This window comes from Colobus angolensis, unplaced genomic scaffold (assembly GCF_000951035.1).
Source record: "Colobus angolensis palliatus isolate OR3802 unplaced genomic scaffold, Cang.pa_1.0 Scaffold45, whole genome shotgun sequence".
Lineage (NCBI taxonomy): Eukaryota > Metazoa > Chordata > Mammalia > Primates > Cercopithecidae > Colobus > Colobus angolensis.
Window position 1 is genome coordinate 4672999 of NW_012117932.1, and position 21526 is coordinate 4694524.

General features: G+C 42.1%; 1 protein-coding gene across 1 annotated transcript in view; it reads right to left on the reverse strand.

The window, feature by feature from the left end:
* MYOM1 (myomesin 1) overlaps positions 1-21526 on the reverse strand; it is a 163196-nt gene that overhangs the window by 5595 nt on the left and 136075 nt on the right. The window contains exons 26-36 of the mRNA XM_011957820.1: positions 17828-17964; positions 14216-14360; positions 13107-13166; positions 12748-12815; positions 9723-9836; positions 8775-8862; positions 7130-7168; positions 6930-7035; positions 4029-4192; positions 684-720; positions 418-440 (exon numbers count right to left, since the gene is read on the reverse strand). Of these exons, the coding sequence (XP_011813210.1) occupies positions 418-440; positions 684-720; positions 4029-4192; positions 6930-7035; positions 7130-7168; positions 8775-8862; positions 9723-9836; positions 12748-12815; positions 13107-13166; positions 14216-14360; positions 17828-17964 (981 nt within the window). The remainder of the gene's footprint in view (positions 1-417; positions 441-683; positions 721-4028; positions 4193-6929; positions 7036-7129; positions 7169-8774; positions 8863-9722; positions 9837-12747; positions 12816-13106; positions 13167-14215; positions 14361-17827; positions 17965-21526) is intronic.

Below are 21526 nucleotides of genomic sequence, written 5' to 3' on the forward strand. Positions count from 1 at the left end.
TCTTGAACTCCTGACCTCAGGTGATCCGCCCACCTCGGCCTCCCAAAGTGCTAGGATTACAGGTGTGAGCCACTGTGCCTGGCCCTTACAATGTTTCTTGATGTTTCTTTTCTCCAATACATACACACTTTTATGAAACACAGTATCTGCAAGTGACTAACAACCTATTGTATGATTTGCAGCCAAGAGGTTGTAGCTCAAGTCAAGGGTGGGGTGACATTCTTTACAATGTAAACTGAGACCTTCTTTTCATGATATTCTTACTCAAAAGACTAAAATGAAAACATATGCAGAACACCTAAGATTTAAAAAAGAAAAAAAAAACACTTCCATTCTCCTCCATCTGTAGTCATAATAGCAAAACAAAATTATCTTTTGAATCTATCCCAGGAGTACTTGTGAAAATGGTTTACTCACTTTTCTCGGCAATGGCAGCTTGTCTGTGGTTGAGAGAAACAAACAAGAAGAATTTAGTGTTAGTATTACTTCAAAGTAGCTAAACTTGACGACATTTTCATCGCCTCAGAAACATTTTGCTGTTCAATATAACAGTGGGAAGTGCTACTTCTACTGTATTTTCTGAAATAAAAGGCTCTTTCTAACACTCAGAGGGGTAAGCAGTAATGCAAGCTTCCAGGGAAATTAGTGCATGCAAGTGGCATTGGTTAGGACAAGGGACTTACTTCAACCTCTGGAATTCAGCATAGGCCTCGTCGTATGCTTTAAACGAAAAAAGAAGAGTTAGGATTTTCTCACCCAGAATTGACGACACACAGGGGTATTAAAATTCACAACTGGAGATCCTTGTGATCGGTCCAGACATGACTAAACTGACTTTGATTAAGACTGTGCTTATGTGTTCACTCCACAGCTTAATGTACTTAACAAGGCCAGGAAATACTTTCTAGGCACAAAATATGAAATAGTAGATTTTAGAAGCTTTCAACTCAGCCAGAGGGTTTCAGCCCCTCAAATGGAAAAGCAAAGATTAACTCCAACAAAGAAAAAATGGGAATAAATGTCTGTTTCTTTTCTTTTTTTGAGATGGAGTCTTGCTGTGCCCAGGCTGGAGTGTAATGGTGCAATCTCGGCTCACTACAACTTCCACCTCCCAGGTATAAGCGATTCTCCTGCCTCAGCCTCTCAAGTAGCTGGGACTAATCAAGTAGCATGCGCCACCACACCCAGTTAATTTTTGTGTTTTTAGTAGAGACGGGGTTTCACCATGTTGGGCAGGCTGGTCTCGAACTCCTGACCTTAAGTGATCTGCCCACCTCAGCCTCCCAAAGTGCTGGGATTATAGGCGTGAGCCACTGCGCCCGGCCATACAAGTCTGTTTCAAAGAAAAGTTGGCTGTTGAGTAAACATCCTGAGTGTCAGACAAAAACGAAAACAAAAACTTTCTCTTATTAAATTATCCCAGATATCAGAGCCTCCTAGATAGGCAGTTTCCTCTCTTTCAGTTATGCTGTCTGGTCTATTTGGGCAGCAAAGCACAATGAGTTACTGTAACCACAGAGGGTGCTGGTGCTGGCCTGAAGCAATGTTTCTTATGACATGATGGAGAGGGGATGAAAGGCAAGTGGGACAAGAAAATGAGATCTATATAATTCTCAAATAATTTTTTTCTGTGCCTGCAGAGTAAGCCACTTTGATTAAAGATTCAGACAAAATGGCAGCTTCTTTGGGACTACAGGTGACTGCCACCATGCCCAGCTAATTTTTGTATTTTTAGTAGAGATGGGGTTTCACCACGTTGGTCAGGATGGTCTCAATCCCCTGACCTCGTGATCCACCCACCTTGGCCTCCCAAAGTGCTGGGATTACAGGTGTGAACCACCGCACCCGGCCTTGTTTTTCCAAGAGACAGGGTCTTGCCATTGCCCAGGCTGGAGTGCAGTAATCATAGCTTGAGGTAGCCTCAAACTCCTGGGCTCACGTGATCCTCTTACCTCTGCCTCTCGAGTAGCTGGAACTATAGGTGTGTGCCACCACACCTAGCTATTTTTAATTTTTTTTTATTTTGTAGAGACAGGATCTCGCTATGTTGTCCAGGCTGGTCTTGAACTCCTGGGCTCAATCGATCCTCCTGCCTCAGCCTCTCAAAATGTTGGGATGACAGGTGTAAGCCACATGTCTGGCAGGTAGCTTCACTTTGAAATCCCTCTCACCTCATCTTTCCTCTCCTCAGTGGTCTAGGAATCATAATATTTTAAGTCTAGAGAGTGCTTAGATAATACTAGTTTATTCCCTCATTTTACAGATGGGAAAAATAAGTATAAAGCTAGGCTTAAAGTTGCTGGTCCTGAGTTTTTCTCATCTGCACAATGAGGGGTAGACTGGTTAGGCGGACCCAGGCTGAAGTCAGTGCTTCCCCTTGTCCCCACACCACTCTGAGAGAGAGGTGGGAATGGCCGGGCCAATCTGTGCTTGGTAGCAGTGGCAATGCTGGCAGGACAATCTACAGACTTTTCCTTAAAAAGGATTTCAGAGTGGGGTAGTTAAATAAGCTTTGGTGGACCAGAGAGTAAAAATAAAATCTTAAAAATTTAAAATTTTTCCACCCACTGACTGCCTCCCTTTTTCGATTGTGCTTCACACTGTCAGATGCAGACGGAAGAAACCCCCGCCACTGCGCGCTGGTGATGCAGGCCAAGTGTGTGCCAGAAAGTCTGCGTCCCTCTGGAGCGGCTGCTCCCATTACTGCAGGTCCTGCCGCGAGTCCTTCTAGTCACCGTGAGTGGGTGAGGTGAAGACAAGGGGATTCAGCACCAAAAACACTGAAAGCAGGGCTGAAGGGCTACGCTCTAAATGATGCATCTGCTCTCTGAGGTTGAAACAACCTGAGTTACTGAATATTGAGGTTGTATTTATTTATTTATTTATTTTTATTTTTTTATTTTTTGACAGAGTCTCGCTCTGTAGCTCAGGCTGGAGCACAGTGGCGCAATCTCGAATCACTGCAACCTCTGCCACTTGGGCTCAAATGATTCTCCTACCTCAGCCTCCCGAGTAGCTGGGATTTCAGGCATGTGCCACCACAGCCAGCTAATTTTTGTATTTTTAGTAGAGACGGGTTTCACCAAGTTTCGAACTCCTGACCTCAGGTGATCCACCCGCCTCAGCCTCCCAAAGTGCTGGGATTACAGGCGTGAGCCACCGCGCCCACCTGAGATTGTATTTTAAAATGAAGGAGTAGAGGGAAAGTCAGTCCACAGTTGTCTTTATTAACTTTAATACAGTATAGACTATTTTATTTTATTTATTTTTTATTTTTTTAGAGACAGAATCTTGCTCTGTTGCACAGGCTGGAGTGTAGCAGTGTGATCTTGGCTCACAGCAGCCTCAACCTCGTGGACCCAAATGATCACCCTAGCTCAGCCTCCCGAGTAGTAGGGATTATAGGTATATGCCACCACACCACCACACCTGGCTAATTTCTTAAAATTTTATTTTTAAAGAGCTGGGGTCTCACTATATTGCCCAGACTGGTCTTAAATTCCTGGCCTCAAGTGATCCTCCCACCTTGGCCTCCCAAAGTGCTAGGATTAAAGGCCACCATACCAGCAGACTATTATACTTTTGTAAGAAAGAATAGGATGAAGAGTATAGTTCTGGGAAAGGGAGAAATGGCCCAGTATTTTTTAACTTTTTACTTATAACTGAGCATTTTTTATTATTTATTTATTTTTATATTTTATGGAAACTGGAAACGGTGTTTCACTATGTTGCTCCAGGCTGGCTGGTCTTGAACTCCTGGGCTCAACTGATTCGCCTGCCTCCCAAAGTAGCTGGGACTACAGGTGTGTGCCACTTTGCCCAGCTACTTTTTTTTTTTTTTTTTTAGAGATGAGGTTTTACTATGCTGCCCAGGTTTGTCTTGAACTCCTGACTTCAAGCCATCCTCCTGCCTTGGCCTCTCAAGGTGTTGGGATTACAGGCATGAGCCATCATGCCCAGCTCCCTTCATTCCTTTTAAAAGGCTCATTCATCTAGAGTAAATTTGAATCTGCAAAATAGCTGTTTACCTTGTCCAGAAAGATCCACTGTCTTCTGATGTCCAGTTTTGCCATCAAAGAGCTCCATGATGTACTTCCCTTTGTCATTCGGGGTGGGCTCATTGATCTGCAGCCAGATCTGCTCTCCAGTGACCCCGGTCTTCACTCTGTCCGAGTACCTAACGGCGGCCCCACTGTGAAAATCGAAGAACACTCCCTTAGCGTTTGCTTCCATCCAGGGCTGAGCTTTACTTTGTCTCTTATCGAAGCTCTTGCCATAAAGTTTTATAGGCTTGCAAAAAGTGAGGGATCTGCATATGTTATTCTTCTGCTTCAGAAAAATTATGGGCCATGACACACACAACTGGGATTCCAAGGCCCAAGTTCTGACAGTCAGAATATTTATTTATTAATAACTCCTCTTTGCAGTCTGAGGCCCAGGGCAAATCACAATACTAATACTTCTCAGTGGTATTATTATTTTTGTTTTAGTTTGGATTTATTTGTAGGACTAGGGTAATCTATAAAGCTAAAAGGCCAAACTACATATTACTTTACTGCATATTTCATCTAGATAATCTATGGCTATAAGTCAGATTTTACAAGCTAGTCCAAAAACAACACTTATGGAGGCTCAAGTGGTTGACTAGACCACATAATTAAGATGCTTATGCTTTGCTGGTCTAATAGCAATTTCCTCAAAACATCCTTTCAGTGTTCTCATTTTTGAACAAGTAATTCTTTTAGAGAAGATATAAAGCTTTTTGATTGATGATTCAATGAATTTTACTTCTCTCACACTTCAGACTGATATATTAGAATGTTCTAGATGTCACAGAGGAATTTCCTGGAATTTGATCTATTTTAGCTTATAATTACTTTCCTAAAATGTATTCTGAAAGAAACAGAACAAAGGAATAAGCCCCACCATTCTACACTGGAATTTTACCAATTCTCATTTTTATGACTCAGTTAATAATAAATCATAATACTAGCGAAAACACTGTTTTACATAACAGTAAAGTCATCTTAAAGAAAACACAAATGGCTGCTTTGTGGCACCTGGCTCTGGTTAACTGTTCAATCTGGCCCAGTGGTCCCCAACCTTTTTGTCACCAGGGACCGGTTTCAAGGAAGACAATTTTTCCACAGACCAGGTAGGGGGAGGGTTTCGGGATGACTCAAGCACATAACATTGATCATCAGATTCTCATACGGAGCGTACAGCCTAGATCCCTCACATGCGCGGTCCACAACAGGGTTCGTGCTCCTGTGACAATCTGATGCCGCAGCTGATCTGACAGGAGGCGGAGCTCAGGTGGTCATGCTCGCTCCCTCGCCCACCACTCACCTCCTGTTACAAGGCCCAGTTCCTACTAGGCCACGGACTGGTACCTGTCCATGGCCTGGGGTTTGGGGACCTCTAGTCTAGACTTCACGCAGCTGGAATCCAGTGGCAGGTAGTGCCATGATGAACCGGGCTCTGGAGCCAGGCTGCCTAGGCTCAGCCTTGACCCACCTCTTAGCTGTGTGACCTTAGGCAGGTCACCTCCCCGAGCCCTAGCTTCCTCATTCCTCAAGTGAGGAGCACCTCCCACGCAGACTGGTGAATGTGAAATGAATTCACATAGGTAAAGGGCTTTGAGCAGCGCCCCCCATCCTGTCAATGCCACTGAGGGTACAGTGTGAGGAAACGTACTGTCTGTACCCTCCTGGGATGCCACGGGACCTTCTTCTCAGTGGGGCTCCTAGGAACATTTGCAGTTTGGAACATTTGCATCCTGAGGTTGGACTGAAGGTGGCTACACTCCATCAGATTATCTATGCCAGGCCTCGGTTCTCTTTCAGCTCGGGATATTTCAAGGAAGCACGGAGGTTGAGGACACTGTCAAGAGTGTAAACGGGAGGCCTGGTTTGATTTGGAAACTGATTTCAGCTCTTGGAATCCCAGAAGCGAACTTGAATAGAGTCCCTGTACAACTGCACGGAGGTTCAAACCCACCTTCCCCAAATTCACCTTGAGCTCTCCAAAGCCTTCTGAGGGTGGACCAGAAACATGCTAATGTTTCACTCTGCCAGGCGCTATAACATCAACGACAAGAATCTTGGGCACTCATTGGATTAGGCTTCTTTGGTGGATGCCCACTCATTCATACCGTGGGAAATTAGGTGCCTCCTGGGGCACACTGCTTCATTTCTGTTCCAGGCCACAGCATGTGTTAACCGTGTGTATAGAGAGAAGGGTAAGAATGTGGCTCCAGATGCCTGGCACAGCAGAGGGAGCCCAAGCACGACTGTCTGGAGGTGGAGGCTGCATTATAGAGATGCCGGTGAATTATGGTACTTCTTCAATCACAAATAAAGACGTACTGTAACTATTACTGGCCTCAGCATGCACATGTTGAGGGAAAGAGCTAATCTCCCAGTAAGAGAAGGCCCTGGTAGTTCTGTCCTGTGCTCACCAATGTCAGACTCGAGAATTAAGAAGACTCCTTACTTGAGAAGAACATAAAATTTTTTTTCCCTATCCTCCTCTCTTCCACTGGAGAAAGAATTTCTTTTTCTTTCTCTTTTTTTTTTTTTTTTTTTTTTGAGAAAGTGTCTCACTCTGTCACCCAGGCTGGAGTGCAGTGCTGCAATCTCGGCTCACTGCAACATCCACCTCTTGGGTTCAAGGAATTCTCATGCCTCAGCCTCCCCAGTAACTGGGATTACAGGTGTTCGCCACCACACCCAGCTCATTTTTTTTTTTTTTTTTTTGTATTTTTAGTATAGACAGGGTTTCACCATGTTGGCCAGGCTGGTCTCAAACTCCTGACCTCAAATGATCCACCCACCTTGGCCTCCCAAAGTGCTGGGATTACAGGTGTGAGCCACCGCACCTGGCAGGGAAAGAATTTCTACACAGCAAGTAAGTTCCCATTTACTTACTTGTGGGACCAGTTAACTTTCAAATCCTCCACATAGTAAGTTACAAAAGAGTACAGTCGGATGCCCTCGGCTGTGCTCTGGATTTTCAGGTCTGTAGCAGACAAAGCTGAAAGAAGAAAATAGCATATTTCATGCATCTGCATGCCCCTCCTGGGAGGAGGTTCATAAAGCATTGTTGTGGTGTGAAATGTTTAACTTACCTATTTTTTTGCATACTTCTGTCATCAGTTCCTTAAAGGCTGTGGAGAGAGATTCAGAGCCAAAACTTTAGCATAAAAATTCTCAATGTAAGGTTAAATCTCAAATTCTTAGTTCTCAAAACTTCCCTTTCTGGATGAAAGGAAATGGAAACAAGGTGAATTTGTGGACCCACTGATAATGAGTATTCTTTGAGGAAATAGTTCAGTTTTATCAGGTTTTAAAGGATCCCTGCCTATTTTGATTCTTTTCCCCTTGAATTCTTTGTAACAATCGCCATATTTACATTCTAGAGAAAGGGCCACAAGAGATTTCTAGGAAGGTTCTTGACTTTGGGATTCTCTTTCTTCTCAATTCCCAGGAAGCCTTAGTTTACATTAGAGGACATTTTCTTTTTTTTTTCATTTTTCTTTCTTTGTTATTCTAAGGGGGTGATATGAAATACAGTAAATCATAATAAACAAGGTAGTTCTAATTTGATTACAAAATTTTAAAATGCTTTATCAAGGGTTGATAGGTGCAGCAAACCACCATGGTGCATGTATACCTATGTAACAAAACTGCATATTCTGCACGTGTATCCCAGAACTTAAAGCAAAATCAAAAAAAAAAAAAAATGCTTTATCAGTTCAGAGGTTAAACAACCTCAAATTAAATCAACTCATTTGTCAGAAGTATGAAGCCAAGAAATTCAATGTACTCAAGTGTTATTAAATGGTAACAGCTGCACCTAAACAAGCTAATTCTTCCCTTATTAGTCAAGAGTAACTGACACCCAAAAAAGACATAACTGTAATTCTGTTGTTGTTGTTGTTTGTTTGTTTTGAGATGGAGTCTCGCTCTGTCGCCCAGGCTGGAGTACAGTGACTCCATCTCAGCTCACTGCAACCTCTGCCTCCCAAGTTCAAGCAATTCTCCATCCTCAGCCTTCCAAGTAACTGAGACCACAGGTGCGTGCTACTCCATCCAGAGGACATTTTCTTATCCGTGTCATCAATTCATACTGAATTAACCATGTAGGTCTCCTGGCCTTTGTCAGCCTGATAATGCTTTTTGCCAATAAACACATTTAGCCCCACCTCCGCCCAAAGTAGGAAGGTGAAATTAGTCAGACTTCTGCTGTTTGTTAGCAATGTTATTTTTAAAATCTTGTTCAGGAACAAAATTGTAAGTTTGGGGGTCCCAGGTAGATTTTCATCATCATGATATATTTGTCCTTAGCAGTCTCTGAAAAATGGAATTTGCTTTCTTGCTCTGCTAAAAACTGAAAGCCTTCACATTTCATATGTAAATCTTGCTTGCTACCTTTGGAGTGGACTATTTTTTGTCATGCTTCTGACAAAAGTTTTTGAGCCTGGAACATTTTTATAGAGTTGAAACAAAAATGATTTAAATTGAAAACAGACCCCTTGTGGATTCTGGACTATAAATTCTCTAAGGATCAAAAGTACACTTCTGATTTCGAAGACGACTAGAAGTGAGGTATTTTTGAATAAAATAGTTCACTCTGCTGGAATTTCACTTAAGCCAAAATCTCTGGACAAAAAACGTCAGCATGATTTCAATCGTCAGCTTGGTCTCAATCATCATTCTGGTAAGCTGTATGCAGAAACACACAAGACAGATGCCAGCAGTTGGTGGACTGACCTTCATCCACAAGCTTCAGTCTGCTCTTATCTTTTCCTCGGTCATCTTTCAGGATAACTTCATAAATCCCAGCATCTTTCTTGGAAAACTAAGGGGGAATAGATATACCACATTGCACCTTTCATAGCCGCAGGGCATGGTATCTGTAATTTTTTTTCTTCTGCTTCTTTTTTTTTTTTTTTTTTGAAACAAGGGTCTCACTCTGTCAGCCAGACTGGAGTGCAGAAGTATGATTATAGCTCACTGTATCCTTGAACTCCTGGCCTCAAGCCTTGGCCTACCAAAAGCCATGGGATTACAGGTGTGAGCCACTGCACCTGACCTGGTATCTGCATTTTTAAAGGCCCTTGATTTACAGAACTGCGATCAAAACACTCTTTGAATAAGCATCTAACTGTGTGAGTGGTGAACCGTTCACAGATGCAGAGATGCACCTCTCCATAATAATTTGACCAGTGAGCTAGCAGTCCTGACTTTTTACCTTCTAAGGCTGTAATTGATATAAGGCTTAAAGTCCTTACCTTTTCCTCTATCTTCATTTATTAAAGACCAGTGATCACTAGCTTTATAGTGATATATTTAAATGCCGTGCTCTTTTAAATAAGAAGTGATAAAAATCTATCCTTAAATGAATACCATGTCTGATGTCTCTGTACTTTTAGGATCAGAAGGCTTAAGTACAAATGAAGAAGGATCCACTTCACTGCCCATATATGGATAAAAGCAACTCAGAAAAGCGAGCTGTGGCATTCAGCTAATATTGGTTTGCTGTTTACCAAATCCACACACGTCACAAGGCTAGAGAAGCTTTTGTGTTCCTACAGCAGTTGGAAGTAAGCTAATATAAATCCCCTGGTCATGAAAGGAATACAGAATCTAGTCACTGTTTTGGGGTAAGACAGAGGATAGAGAGCTAATATATTACATTTTGCATTTATAATCGCCTACCTCTGTTATAAGCAGGGTACATATACCATCCTTAAAGTCGTGCTTTTCATCCACTGATATCTCCCTCTCATCTTTGTACCACACAATATGAGTCTCCTTCTTAATATTTGCCACCTAGGAGCAAAACCATAATTACTTTTTTTAAAATAAGGAAATGTACTCTTGTGAAGTTAAATAGTTCTTAATGCAGCAAGATATAAAAGAAAAAGCACTGAACGTCGAGTGAGAAGACACAGATTTCTAAAGGAATCAATGGAAAGCTATTTTAATTGAGAAAAGAGTTTAGAATCAAGTGGACACCAATAGAATAAACCTAAATCAATAGCATCTCTATTTCCAGCAGTGAAAATTTGACTTTAACATCACGTGGTAGGAAAGAAAAGAGAGAATAGATACATTCATACTGATATACATACTTAAACGAAAATAGAAATCTCAAAACCAAAGGAAGACAAATCCCATCAGATTAAAATACAGGCTGTGTTAGAAAAACAAATGACTTTATTAAAGGAATGGAATGAGTAAGCCCCAAACTATATCTACAAATTTAGTAAAAGATAAATGAAGCATTGCAAATATATGTGGAGGGGAGGCATGGATTAATAAATTAATTACTTAGCAATTTTGAGGAGACTCACTTAGATACACTAATCTCCTCATCATGTCATCTATTTCAAATGGACTAAACAACTGCATGTGGTTAAAGGGATCTTGAGCTTTATCTACAATGCTTGATTTTTTTTTTTACAAAGGAGAGTATACTCATGTATTTCTTGTAAAATTCAAATTGTATGAAAAAGTAAAGATTTCCTACAAATCAAGAGAACTATCTCAAAAACCCCACTGAATAATGGGTGAAAGGTACACACCATTCCCCAAAGAGAAAATACAACTATAAAACCAACAGACAAAGAAAATGTTGTCTCATTATACATGAGAATATACAGGTTTTAAAATACGAAACAATTTCAGCTAATAAATAAACATAGGGACCACCCTGGTAACTGCAGTGAAATCACTACACACAATCACTCCGCAGCTTTGGGCTTTGCTGAGTACATTGCTCTTGAAATTTGGACATAACCCTTGTGTGGATCCCGGAATTTCTGCTTAGATAGTTGTTACAAGAGACACTAGGTCCTTAGGGCATGAAGGTTTTTAGGTGTTTTTTTTTTTTTTTGCCATGGCCCCTTCCTGCACCTGCCCAAAGTGGATCTTGTCTCCTTGCATCTGAGCTTTCTGTTGTCTGGGATGGCAAAGGTCATAGCTCCACATGTGGACTCCTGAGGGAGAGGAAGGTCCCAGTGTGCAAGCTAGGGTTCTGCCTATGTTCATTGTTTTATTTTTTTTTTGAGACAGAGTCTCACTCCATCGCCCAGGCTGGAATGCAGTGGTGTCATCTTGGCTCACTGCAACCTCAGCCTCCCAGGTTCAAGCGATTCACCTGTCTCAGCCTCCCAAGTAGCTGGGACTACAGGTGTCCGCCACCACGCCTGGCTAATTTTTGTATTTTTAGTAGAGACGGGGTTTCACCACATTGGCCAGGCTGGTCTCGAACTCCTGACCTCAAGTGATCTGCCTGCTTTGGGCTTCCAAAGTGCTGGGATTACAGGCGTGAGCCGCCATGCCCGGCCCCTCCTATGTTTTTTTGAGTAGACTAGCGCCAAGCAAGGCCCACCATACTCTTGTGAGTCTGAATGATTAGCTGCGCATACTCCAGAAACTGTAATGCCACATGTGAGGGGCCAAATTTACAGGAATTCCACAATAATGGAACAAAGAGCTGTGGGGAGACAGAGGGAGCGGGAAGCCTTCTAGAGATGACTGTGCTGGGCCTGGAAAGGATTCTGTCACAGAAGCTGAAAGAAGGTCATTCCAGGCATTGGAATGACAGCGTAAGCACGAACTGTGTGAATATTCACAACCCATTTCCAGGCTGCCCTTGGTTGCTCAGAATCTGGGAATGGGGCTGACTCTCCTGAGAAAGGCCATCACAGGACACCAGAGCTCCTCTGCAGAGGGCCACAGCAAGCGCAGAAGGCGAGGGATGTGTAGGCTTTTGAAAAGGGATGGTTTATAGGGAGGGGCCATGTGGATGAGGAAGTGAGTTCGGGACAGCACGACAGGGCAGCTGGGATAAGAGAGAAGCTGAGGGCTTCGGCTGCTGCCTGAGAAAGAGTTTTTCAAGCAGCATTGCCATTTCCTGTGAGGCTTGAACCTAGAATTGATTTTCCTTATATGTATTTCTGATAGACTGCTGTTTCTTTGAGTTTTTCAGATCTAGTAGACACTGGGGCACTTGGGTTCTGGGTTTTATCATGACAATTGTGAAATCCACACCAAATGCCACACCTACACTTCCACTTGTCCTTGTCAGCCAGCAGGACCTTCACGCTCCCACTCCAACCTCACCCACCAGTTCCTTACCCCAAACATTTCTGATGACTCACTCAGCTACACACCACAAGCTAAAGTACAAACTCGTTTAGAAAGCTATATAGAATTTTTTTTCCTGAATCTTTTCAAAGTCCTAATAAGACAATTGGTTGTGAGCTGCCAACTCTTTTCCACAGCTCTCCTTCAAGACAGTGCGGTGGCTTGGAGTCAGTGGCACAGCTGGGGAACACCCAGGGGTATTGTTGCGCCAGCCTCACAATTTACTTAGCAAGGTCCACGAAACACTGCAGCTAGAGTGATTCTGGAATAGGTCTATGATTTAGAATACAGATTTGGCTTAAGACAAAAACAATGTGAGAGTCTTTGGAGATTACTAATTAGATAAAGGTCTAGGGTCTTACTAACTAGGTCATTAGTAGTGACTAGGAATGATCACCTTGCCTTCTCATATTTTATGCCGTTTTATTTTAAATCTTTCTTATCAACAAATGATTACAGTAACATTCAACAGTAAATATGTGTCCCACTTATCATTTTGGCTCAGATGGAAGAGATGAAAAATTGATCTTCCTCTTCTCTACATTCTATTTCCCTTGAATCAAATATTAAAAATTTATCTATCTCTTACCTTGCATTTCAATAGTACATTACATTCACCAGTCACTTCCCAGCTCAAATACTCAGCAAAGTGAGGACCTATAAAATTTTAATGACATTAGCAATTACTCTATTAATCACAAATGCAAAATCAAAGCTCATACTTAAGTCCTAAGGTGATTTACGTCTGAAGTCAAATTTTTAAAATTCTAGATTTAGCTTTTAAATACTTTAATGTCTACATATTTAACTGTAAATATTTTCAATTATTTTAATTTAGTAGGCATTATTAACATAATAATATTCATTTTAATTTGTTATGGAAATAACCTTGGAATATTTTGTACAAAAAAATTAAAATTTTTTTCTTTATCCACTGCCTATTTTTACCTTGTTTCCTGATCCATTCTTGCCGCTGGAATTCAGCTTCTTTCTGGAGCTTTTTGAAAACTACAAATTGAAAAACAAGGAAGTGTGAAATTGAGTTGGGTGGTATAAATGCACATGTCAGCCACTGCACTAAGTGATTTATATTCATTATTGTAACACTCATACATTGTGACAACCCTGCTCATTTTTTATCTTTACAGATGAAGAAATAGGCTTGGGAAGGTTGAATAAATTGTACAAGGTCATAAAGCTAGGAAACAGTGAAATAATATTGGATGTTGCAAATACAGAGCTCTGGCCAGCCTTTCCATTGCCTTTGTAACTGCCGCATTTTAAATCTGGGCGGCAGTAAGTGAGCAGCTGATTTACTACAATCTAGTTACAATGTATGATTAGTAGATTCGCAATGCACTACTTTTGCATATTTTTATTCTCAATTTTAGTAATTTACAGTAAGTACACACGGCAAAACAGTATCATGGTTTGTTTCTGAGACACATACAGTCTTTGTTGTATTGCAATCTCCCTCACTGGAGAATTTGAGCAATAAACATTTGTTTATATATGAAAGTATTTAAATGCAGTCTTGCCTGTGGGCTAGGGATAAATTTGGTGTTCTTTTAAATTAACTTTCATTTCTATGAAATAAAATACCATGTAAAGTATTAACTGAAAACTGTTTTTTTTTTTTTTTTTTTTTTTTGAGACAGTCTCACTCTGTCACCCAGGCTGGAATGCAGTGGTGTGATCTTGGCTCACTGCAACCTCTGCCTCCCGGGTTCAAATGATTCTCATGCCTCAGCCTCCCAAGTAGCTGGGACCACAGATGCATGCCACCACACCTGGCTAATTTTTGTATTTTTTGTAGAGGCAGGGTTTTACCACGTTGGCCAGGCTGGTCTTGAACTCCTGACCTCAGGTGATCCGCCCGCCTGGGTCTCCAAAAGTGCTGGGATTATAGGCATAAGCTACCACGCCCAGCTGAAAATTGTATTTTGAACATTAGAATTCAATTAAGAAACAATTCAAATGACAATTTTTGTGCCATGAGGTATTTGGATTGAAGGGAGTAGCAAAGCCTGCTGGTTAATGTTCCACGGAATTCTTACCATCTCCAATGAGAACAACAGTAGAATGGTTAGTTGCTTTTCCATCTTGAAGCTGGAAAGTGTACGTTCCCTCATCCTCATCCTGTAGCTTCTCCATGAACATTTCAATGATGCCAGTGTTTCGGTCAATATGCATTTTATATTTCTTCAGTGTGAAAAGAAAATGACAGAGAAATCACTAAGGCAGATATTTTACTTGGATGACAATAAGCTTGATGAAATAAAAATAAACCCCAAAGAATAATAATTTTAGGCTAGGTGCAGTGGTTCATGCCTGTAATCCCAGTACTTTGAGAGGCCGAGGTGAGGATCGCTTGAGGCCAGAAGTTTCAGAACAGCCTGGGCAACAAAGCGAGACCTTGTCCATATAAAAATAGAAAAATAGCCGGGGCACAGTGGCTCACACCTGTAATCCCAGCACTTTGGGAGGCTGAGGCGGGCAGATCACCTGAGGTCAGGAGTTTGACACCAGCCTGACCAATATGATGAAACCCCATCTCTACTAAAAACACAAAAATTAGCCTGGTGTGGTGGGATGCGCCTGTAATCCCAGTTACTTGGGAGGCTGAGACAGGAGAATTGCTTAAACCCAGGAGGCGGAGGTTGCAGTGAGTCGAGATTGCACCATTGAACTCCAGCCTGGGCAATAAGAGCAAAACTCTGTTTTAAAAAAAAAAAATGGAAAAATTAGCCGGGCATGGTGGTGTGCAACTTTAATCCCAGGTACCCAGGAGGCTGAGATGGGAGGATCTCTTGAACCCAGGAAGTCAAGGCTACAGTGAGCCATGATTGTGCCACTGCACTGCAGCCTGAGCAACAGGAGACTATGTCTAAAAAAAATATTAAACATTAAAAATTAGAGTAATAATTTAAATAAAATTTCTTCATAACTGAACAAGTTCTTCATATTCTTATACCCAGGAAAAGGGAAATATTATGTGGAGTTTTTGATCTAGACCAGAATAGATTACTAAAAAGTCTGAAATTCAGTTTCTTAAATCTAAATAAGGTTTGTTACCCCAAGTCACAAAATGTCAAAAAGTTGTCTTTAGACTCTCACATTACCTTCCAGATTACATTTTTAAAATTTATTTATCTATCTATCTATCTATCTATCTATCTATCTATCTATCTATCTATCTATCTATCTAGAGATGGATTCTCGTTCTGCCGCCCAGGCTGGAGTGCAGTGGTGCAATCTTAGCTCACTGCAACCTCTGCCTCCCAGGTTCAAGTGATTCTGCTGCCTCAGCCTCCTGAGTAGCTGGGACTACAGGTGTGTGCCACCATACCCAGCTAATTTTTGTATTTTTAGTAGAGACGGAGTTTTACCATGATGGCCAGGCTGGTCTTGAAGTCCTGACCTCAAGTGATCTACCCACCTCAGCCTCCCAAAGTGCTGGGATTACAGGCATAAGCCACTGCTCCTGGCCTACGTTATTTTTAATGAGTAGAATAATGTACAACTATAGGCAGCAGAGGCAGGTATCTTGCTCATTTATCGCTATCTCCTTGGCATCTTGCACATGCATGGTATATAGTAGTCAATTAATAAATATCTGCTGAATTAATACTTGAAAAAAATGCTTCTAAATCTATTTACTCTCTCTTTTTTTCTCTTTTTAGAGACAGAGTCTCTGTTACCCAGGCTGGAGTGCAGTGGTGCAATCCTAGTTCACTGCAGCCTTGAACTCCTGGACTCAAGCCTCAGGCCTCAGGCTCGAGGCTAGGACTACAGGCACACACCACCATGCCTCACCAATTTTTTAAAATTTTTTGTAGAGATGATGCTTTACTATGTTGCCCAAGCTGGTCTCAAACTCTGACCCTCAAGCAATTCCCCTGCCTCGGCCTCCCAAAGTGCTGGGATTACAGGTGTGAGCCACCATGCCTGGCCCTATTTGCTCTTAAGGAATGGAAATAGCCCTATTAGACTATATTTATTTCATCATATTGTTTAGACAAAATTTTTTCCCCAGAATGTAAAGATAAGTTTTAGTCACTGGGCACGCAAACACAAATTCCATGATAAATTTGAATTTGTTAACTTTTGCTATATATGAAATATCACAGAATGAAGGCTCAGGCCTGGGATGAACTCTGTGATGCAATCCATCCTCCTGAGCCTCCCCTGCAGGAAGTCAGTCTCCAACTGAGATCACATTTTTGCTTAGCATCCCCCTATCCCATCCTGCTCCCCAACAATAAATCATTTGAACGAGAAACAACTTCAGACTCTCTTTCTAAGAAACTTGACTTAAGAGAGCAGGTGCATACTCTCAAGGCAACACGTGTGCACGCTTGAACAGGTGAAGGGGAGTACGTCTATATGCGCATATGCATGAATGTTCACTCAGTGACTGTGGGGTGATGAGTGAGGCCGACAACACTTTTCCTTCCTCTCCCCTGGCCAGGTGGTGATCACAGCAGTCGAGGGAACATTTTGAAAGTGGAGAGGAGATGGGTCGCAGTGGACACAGGAGTCAGGAGTGACTTGTTCTGCCCCAGAGCAAGTCACTCTACGCATTGGGAAGGACTGTACTGCATATTCTCCTAATATACATGGTACTCGTTTCCCTCTCGCTAACAAGTCCTCAAATGTTTTAAAAATACATCTCAGTGAAAAGGGAAAGGGTTGCTAATAACAGTCACAAACCACACCTCCTCTGCCCTTTCAGTTTCCCATTTACACCCATGATAGCACAGGTGATGGTCAGAGCCCCTGAACCCCCAGTTCTTCAGTACTACTGAGCACTGGCCTGATCTTGACTTGACTGATGTCTGTGGGGAGAACAAATAAAGCTTAGATGTTGTAACTCTATAAAAACAATGTTTATGTTAGATGTTGTAACTCTATAAAAACAATGTTTATGTTAAAAGGAAAGGAAAGAGTATTTTTTATATATATATATAATTACCTATGTAAATATGACACAGATATACACACAGAGAAGCACAGAAAAATGTCTAAAAACGTATATACCAATATGTACATCAAAAAGCCATTAGAAGTGTTACAGCTCTTTTAGAATTTGTCTAGCAGGCTTTCCGGTTTGTGCTGGAAAGACCCCCCAGCACTGCCACCAAATTAATAAAAGCTGTAAGAATGTGCGATTAGTCCTTTCTGAGTCTTTAATGCTTTTTACAATAAGGATGTATTGTGTTTTTAACCAGAAAAGCAATGAAAGGTATTTTTATTGAATTTTTCAGAGCCATTAGGACAAGAGGCCTGTTCTTCATATAACGAATCAAGTGCGTGCTGAGGTGTCCAGTGTGAGTGTGATGTGAGTTCAGGTAAGGGTCTGGGCTCCTCCGCCTCCCAGGACAACCTCTCTATTTTCATGGGTGATCAAACATCTCGGTTTGCCTGAGACCGTTTTGGTTTATGACTGTTTATGACTGTTGTCCTTTCATTCTCAAAGCGTCCCAGTTTGCATAATATGATACAGTCAATCTGTATTTTCATTTCACAGTTTTCACTTGTGAGAAGGATTTAAACTCACCCACTCCACCACCCAGCGGTTTTTATAACAACATATCCACATCCACATAAGGCTTCCTCAGTGTATTCTACAATGATACATTAAAAAGGCTAAAAAGTATAAAACCTACCGGGCCTTCAAAAATTTCCTTCTCGTTAAATATGTAGTTGACTTTGGCATTGCCAGACAGCTTCTCAGCCTGCATCCAAAACCGGACCTGGCCCTTTTCCAAAATTTCAACTGCCAACTCTGATTTAACTGGGACAGCTATGAAAAGTAAAAATAAACACAGTAATTATATTGGTAACCAATTATATTGGTACTCATTTTCCAACAAATGAAAAAAAAAAAAAAAAAAAACCAGGCAATGGAAATGACAATGTAGCACCTGCTTCTTGCAAAGCCCAGAGACAGTGAGAGTTGCAGGGAAAGGCTTAAAGACACAGGGACTCAGCTCTGATGCTGGGACTGTCATTAGAGCAAGTTGTTCATCCTTTTTGAATCATTAGTTGTCTCAACTGTAAAAATGAAGAAAATGAACTTACCTCTAGGGGCATGGGGCACTTGTAGTCAACATCTGTAACTTTCTACCAAGGCTTTTGGTTGGCGTTTTTTCTTTCATTTTTTTGTTTGTTTGTTTGTTTGTTTGTTTGTTTTTTGCAACAGGTTCTCACTCTGTTGCCCAGGCTGGAGTACAGTGACACGATCTCGGCTCACTGCAACCTCTGCCTCCTGGGTTCAGGCAATCCTCTCACCTCAGCCTCCTGAGTAGTTCACACAACAGTCACGCACCACCACACTCAGCTAGTTTTTTTTTTTCTTTTATTAGACAGGGACTCACTGTGTTGCCCAGGTTGGTCTTGAACTTCTAGCCTCAAGTGATACTCCCTCCTTGGCCTCCCAAGGTGTTGGGATTACAGGTGTGAGCCACCTCATCTGGTTGGCAGGTGCTGTATTTTAAATTAGAAGCTTCCTAAACTTATGTCAAAGTAAATTAATATTTCTTTGTATTTATTTTAAAACTACCCTTTTCAAGTTTCAAGCGATGCTTTTCTTTGCATTATTCCATATTCACTAGCAAGTTCAGTGTGATAAATTCATTCCAATGCAGGACTGAGAGGGGGCTCAGATGTCACCTATCGAGGGAGTTTCAAGGCGGAGAGAAGGTGCGTTTTGGAGTCCCACCAAGATCTGGACCAGTTACTCTCCTCCTTTAGATCTTGTATCCCTCACCTGCTAACATGGATGTGCTATGAAGAGTAAATATAAGGCCGGGCATGGTGACTCACACCTGTCATCCTAACACTTTGGGAGGCCGAGGTGGGTGGATCACTTGAGGTCAGAAGTTTGAGATCAGCCTGGCCAACATGGTGAAACCCCGTATCTATTAAAATTACAAAAATTAGCCAGGCATGGTGGTGGGCGCCTATATCCCAGCCACTCTGGAGGCTGAGGCAAGAGAATTGCTTGAGCCTGGGAGGCAGAGGTTGCAGTGAGCCAAGATCACACCACTGCACTCCAGCCTGGGCAACAGAGTGAGACTCTGTCTCTAAAAAACAAACAAACAAACATAAATATAGTAAGAGAACCATTAAGGTACTGTGAATAGTGGTCTGTGTTCAAGAAGGTTGGTTCTCTTCCTCCCCTCACTTTACTGATCTTTTTACACAATCTCAACTACACCCCAGGAGACAGTGGTAACACATCTGGGTGCTGGAGCTGAGAGCAGGGTCACTCCTCCATCTCTTCTGTATTCCTCTTGGTCCTGGTTGTCCACACGATGGTTTTCCAGTGTGAGCAGGATGTCTGAGTGCACCAGGGCGGCAAGGGCAGAGGCTAAGCTTCTCCCTTACAGGACGTTCATGCTTGCTACAAGTAAGTCTTGAGGAGAGTAGAAAGTACAATTTCTTCTAAAAATATCTGAAGACCTCATTCTAGAAAACTTACTATGTGAGTGAAGAGGTTACCTAAGAGGCCCAGGGTGGTGAGGGAGGAGGAGGAACAGGCCCTCCTGGAAGCCTCCAGCTCCCTTAATGTTCACTGACCTCCCTGAGTCCTGAGAACATCGTCTGGAGAATGCTGGCCGCCTTGAATGTCCACAGGGGGCACGGAGCAAAAGTGGCCGTGCACACCTAGAGACAGCCCATGTCACAGTCAGGGGAGCAGGCTCCAGAGGCAGACCACCTGGGTTTAACCAGCTGTGTGCAAATGATCTAGTTACTTAACCTCTCCAGGCCTCATGTTCTTCCCCTCTAAAATCAAATCACCACAATACCAACCCTTTTAAGGTAACTGTGGAATTCAAATAATATATCCTGCTTAACTACTCTATAGAACGCCTGGCATATAATAAATGCTCTATTAATGTTGGCTGTTAATATTTTGGTATGTCTTTCCTCCTTTAGTTGCTTCTACAACACCCTGGAAACACCTTTTTTTTTTGAGATGGAGTCTCACTCTGTCATCTAGGCAGTGGCATGATCTCAGCTCACTGCAACCCTCACCTCCCGGGTTCAAGCGATTCTTGTGCCTTAGCCTTCAGAGTAGCTGGGATTACAGGGGAGAGCCACTACACCTGGGTAATTTGTACAACCACGAATTTTAGAATACAATATGTTGACACGTACGAGGACACACCAACATATCTACATTTATATATACGTGCTCGTGCATGTCTCCCCACACACAGTGCATGTATTCAAGAGGGGTAACAACTGCTGTCTGCAAATGAAGGGCTATTATGCAGCATGCTGAGAACACCAAAGTGTACCCTCCCCCCACTCCCCCAAAATACCTTGAATTCTGGGTGTACGGATATATATTCAAATAAGCTCTCTTTCCACACTGCAATTTAGTATCAATACTGGCAAGATAGACTCAGTCGCTTTCTATTTTTAGCTTTGTGCATTTTTATTTTTTCCATTTACTCAGCTCTAAATTTCCTTAGGCTCTTTTCTCTGGCAGTTAATGTGCCTCAGCGAAATATGTTATTTGTAGGTTTAAGGCACATGTTTAGTGGTTTTCAAAATATTTTTGAAAACAGCTTAAAATAGGAGAATTTACTGTGCCAAAGGATAAAGGAATACCACACTCTTTATTACATTCTCTAAGAAATAAGACAGTTTAAAACTTTACCAGATCTCACGAAGACAGCTTCATCAACATGCCAGCGTTTACAAAGATGAAGTGGCTACGAATCAATAAATCGCATGTGCTACTTTGATCCTATCACCAGGCCTCTGAAAATATTCACGCTGTGACCTCACTGGTCTGAGAGTGGTAGGGGAAAGAAAACAGCGGGCGCTGTAGTATTGAAAAATGTTGCTTCCTTGGGTTAACCAAAACACCCCTGGGTTGGGGGCTTTGATACTTGCATGTCAGAGTTTGTTATTTTGTGATTTTTATATTTATTTTTTGTGACAGATTCTCACCCAGGCTGAAGTGCAGTGGCATAATCACGGCTCACTGCCGCCTCCAACTGCTGGGCTCAAGTGATCCTCCTGCCTCAGCTTCCCAAGGAGCTGCTGCCACACCTGGCTAATTTTTGTTTTTTTGTAGAGATGGGGTTTCACCATGTTGCCCAGGCTGGTCTTGAACTCCTGGGCTCAAGTGATCCTCCCGCCTTGGCCTTCCTAAGTGCTGGGATTACAGGCATGAGCCACCTTGCCCAGCCACATGTCAGAGTTTTAATCAGTCTCAGGTTCTCCCTACCAAAATGTGACACTGGGTCTCTAATAAAAGGATACCTGAGTTTGCTGCTACCCTCTCTCTTAGCACCAATAATCAGAGTTCTTGGGCTTATGCAAGAGAAAATATCTCAGTATAAATG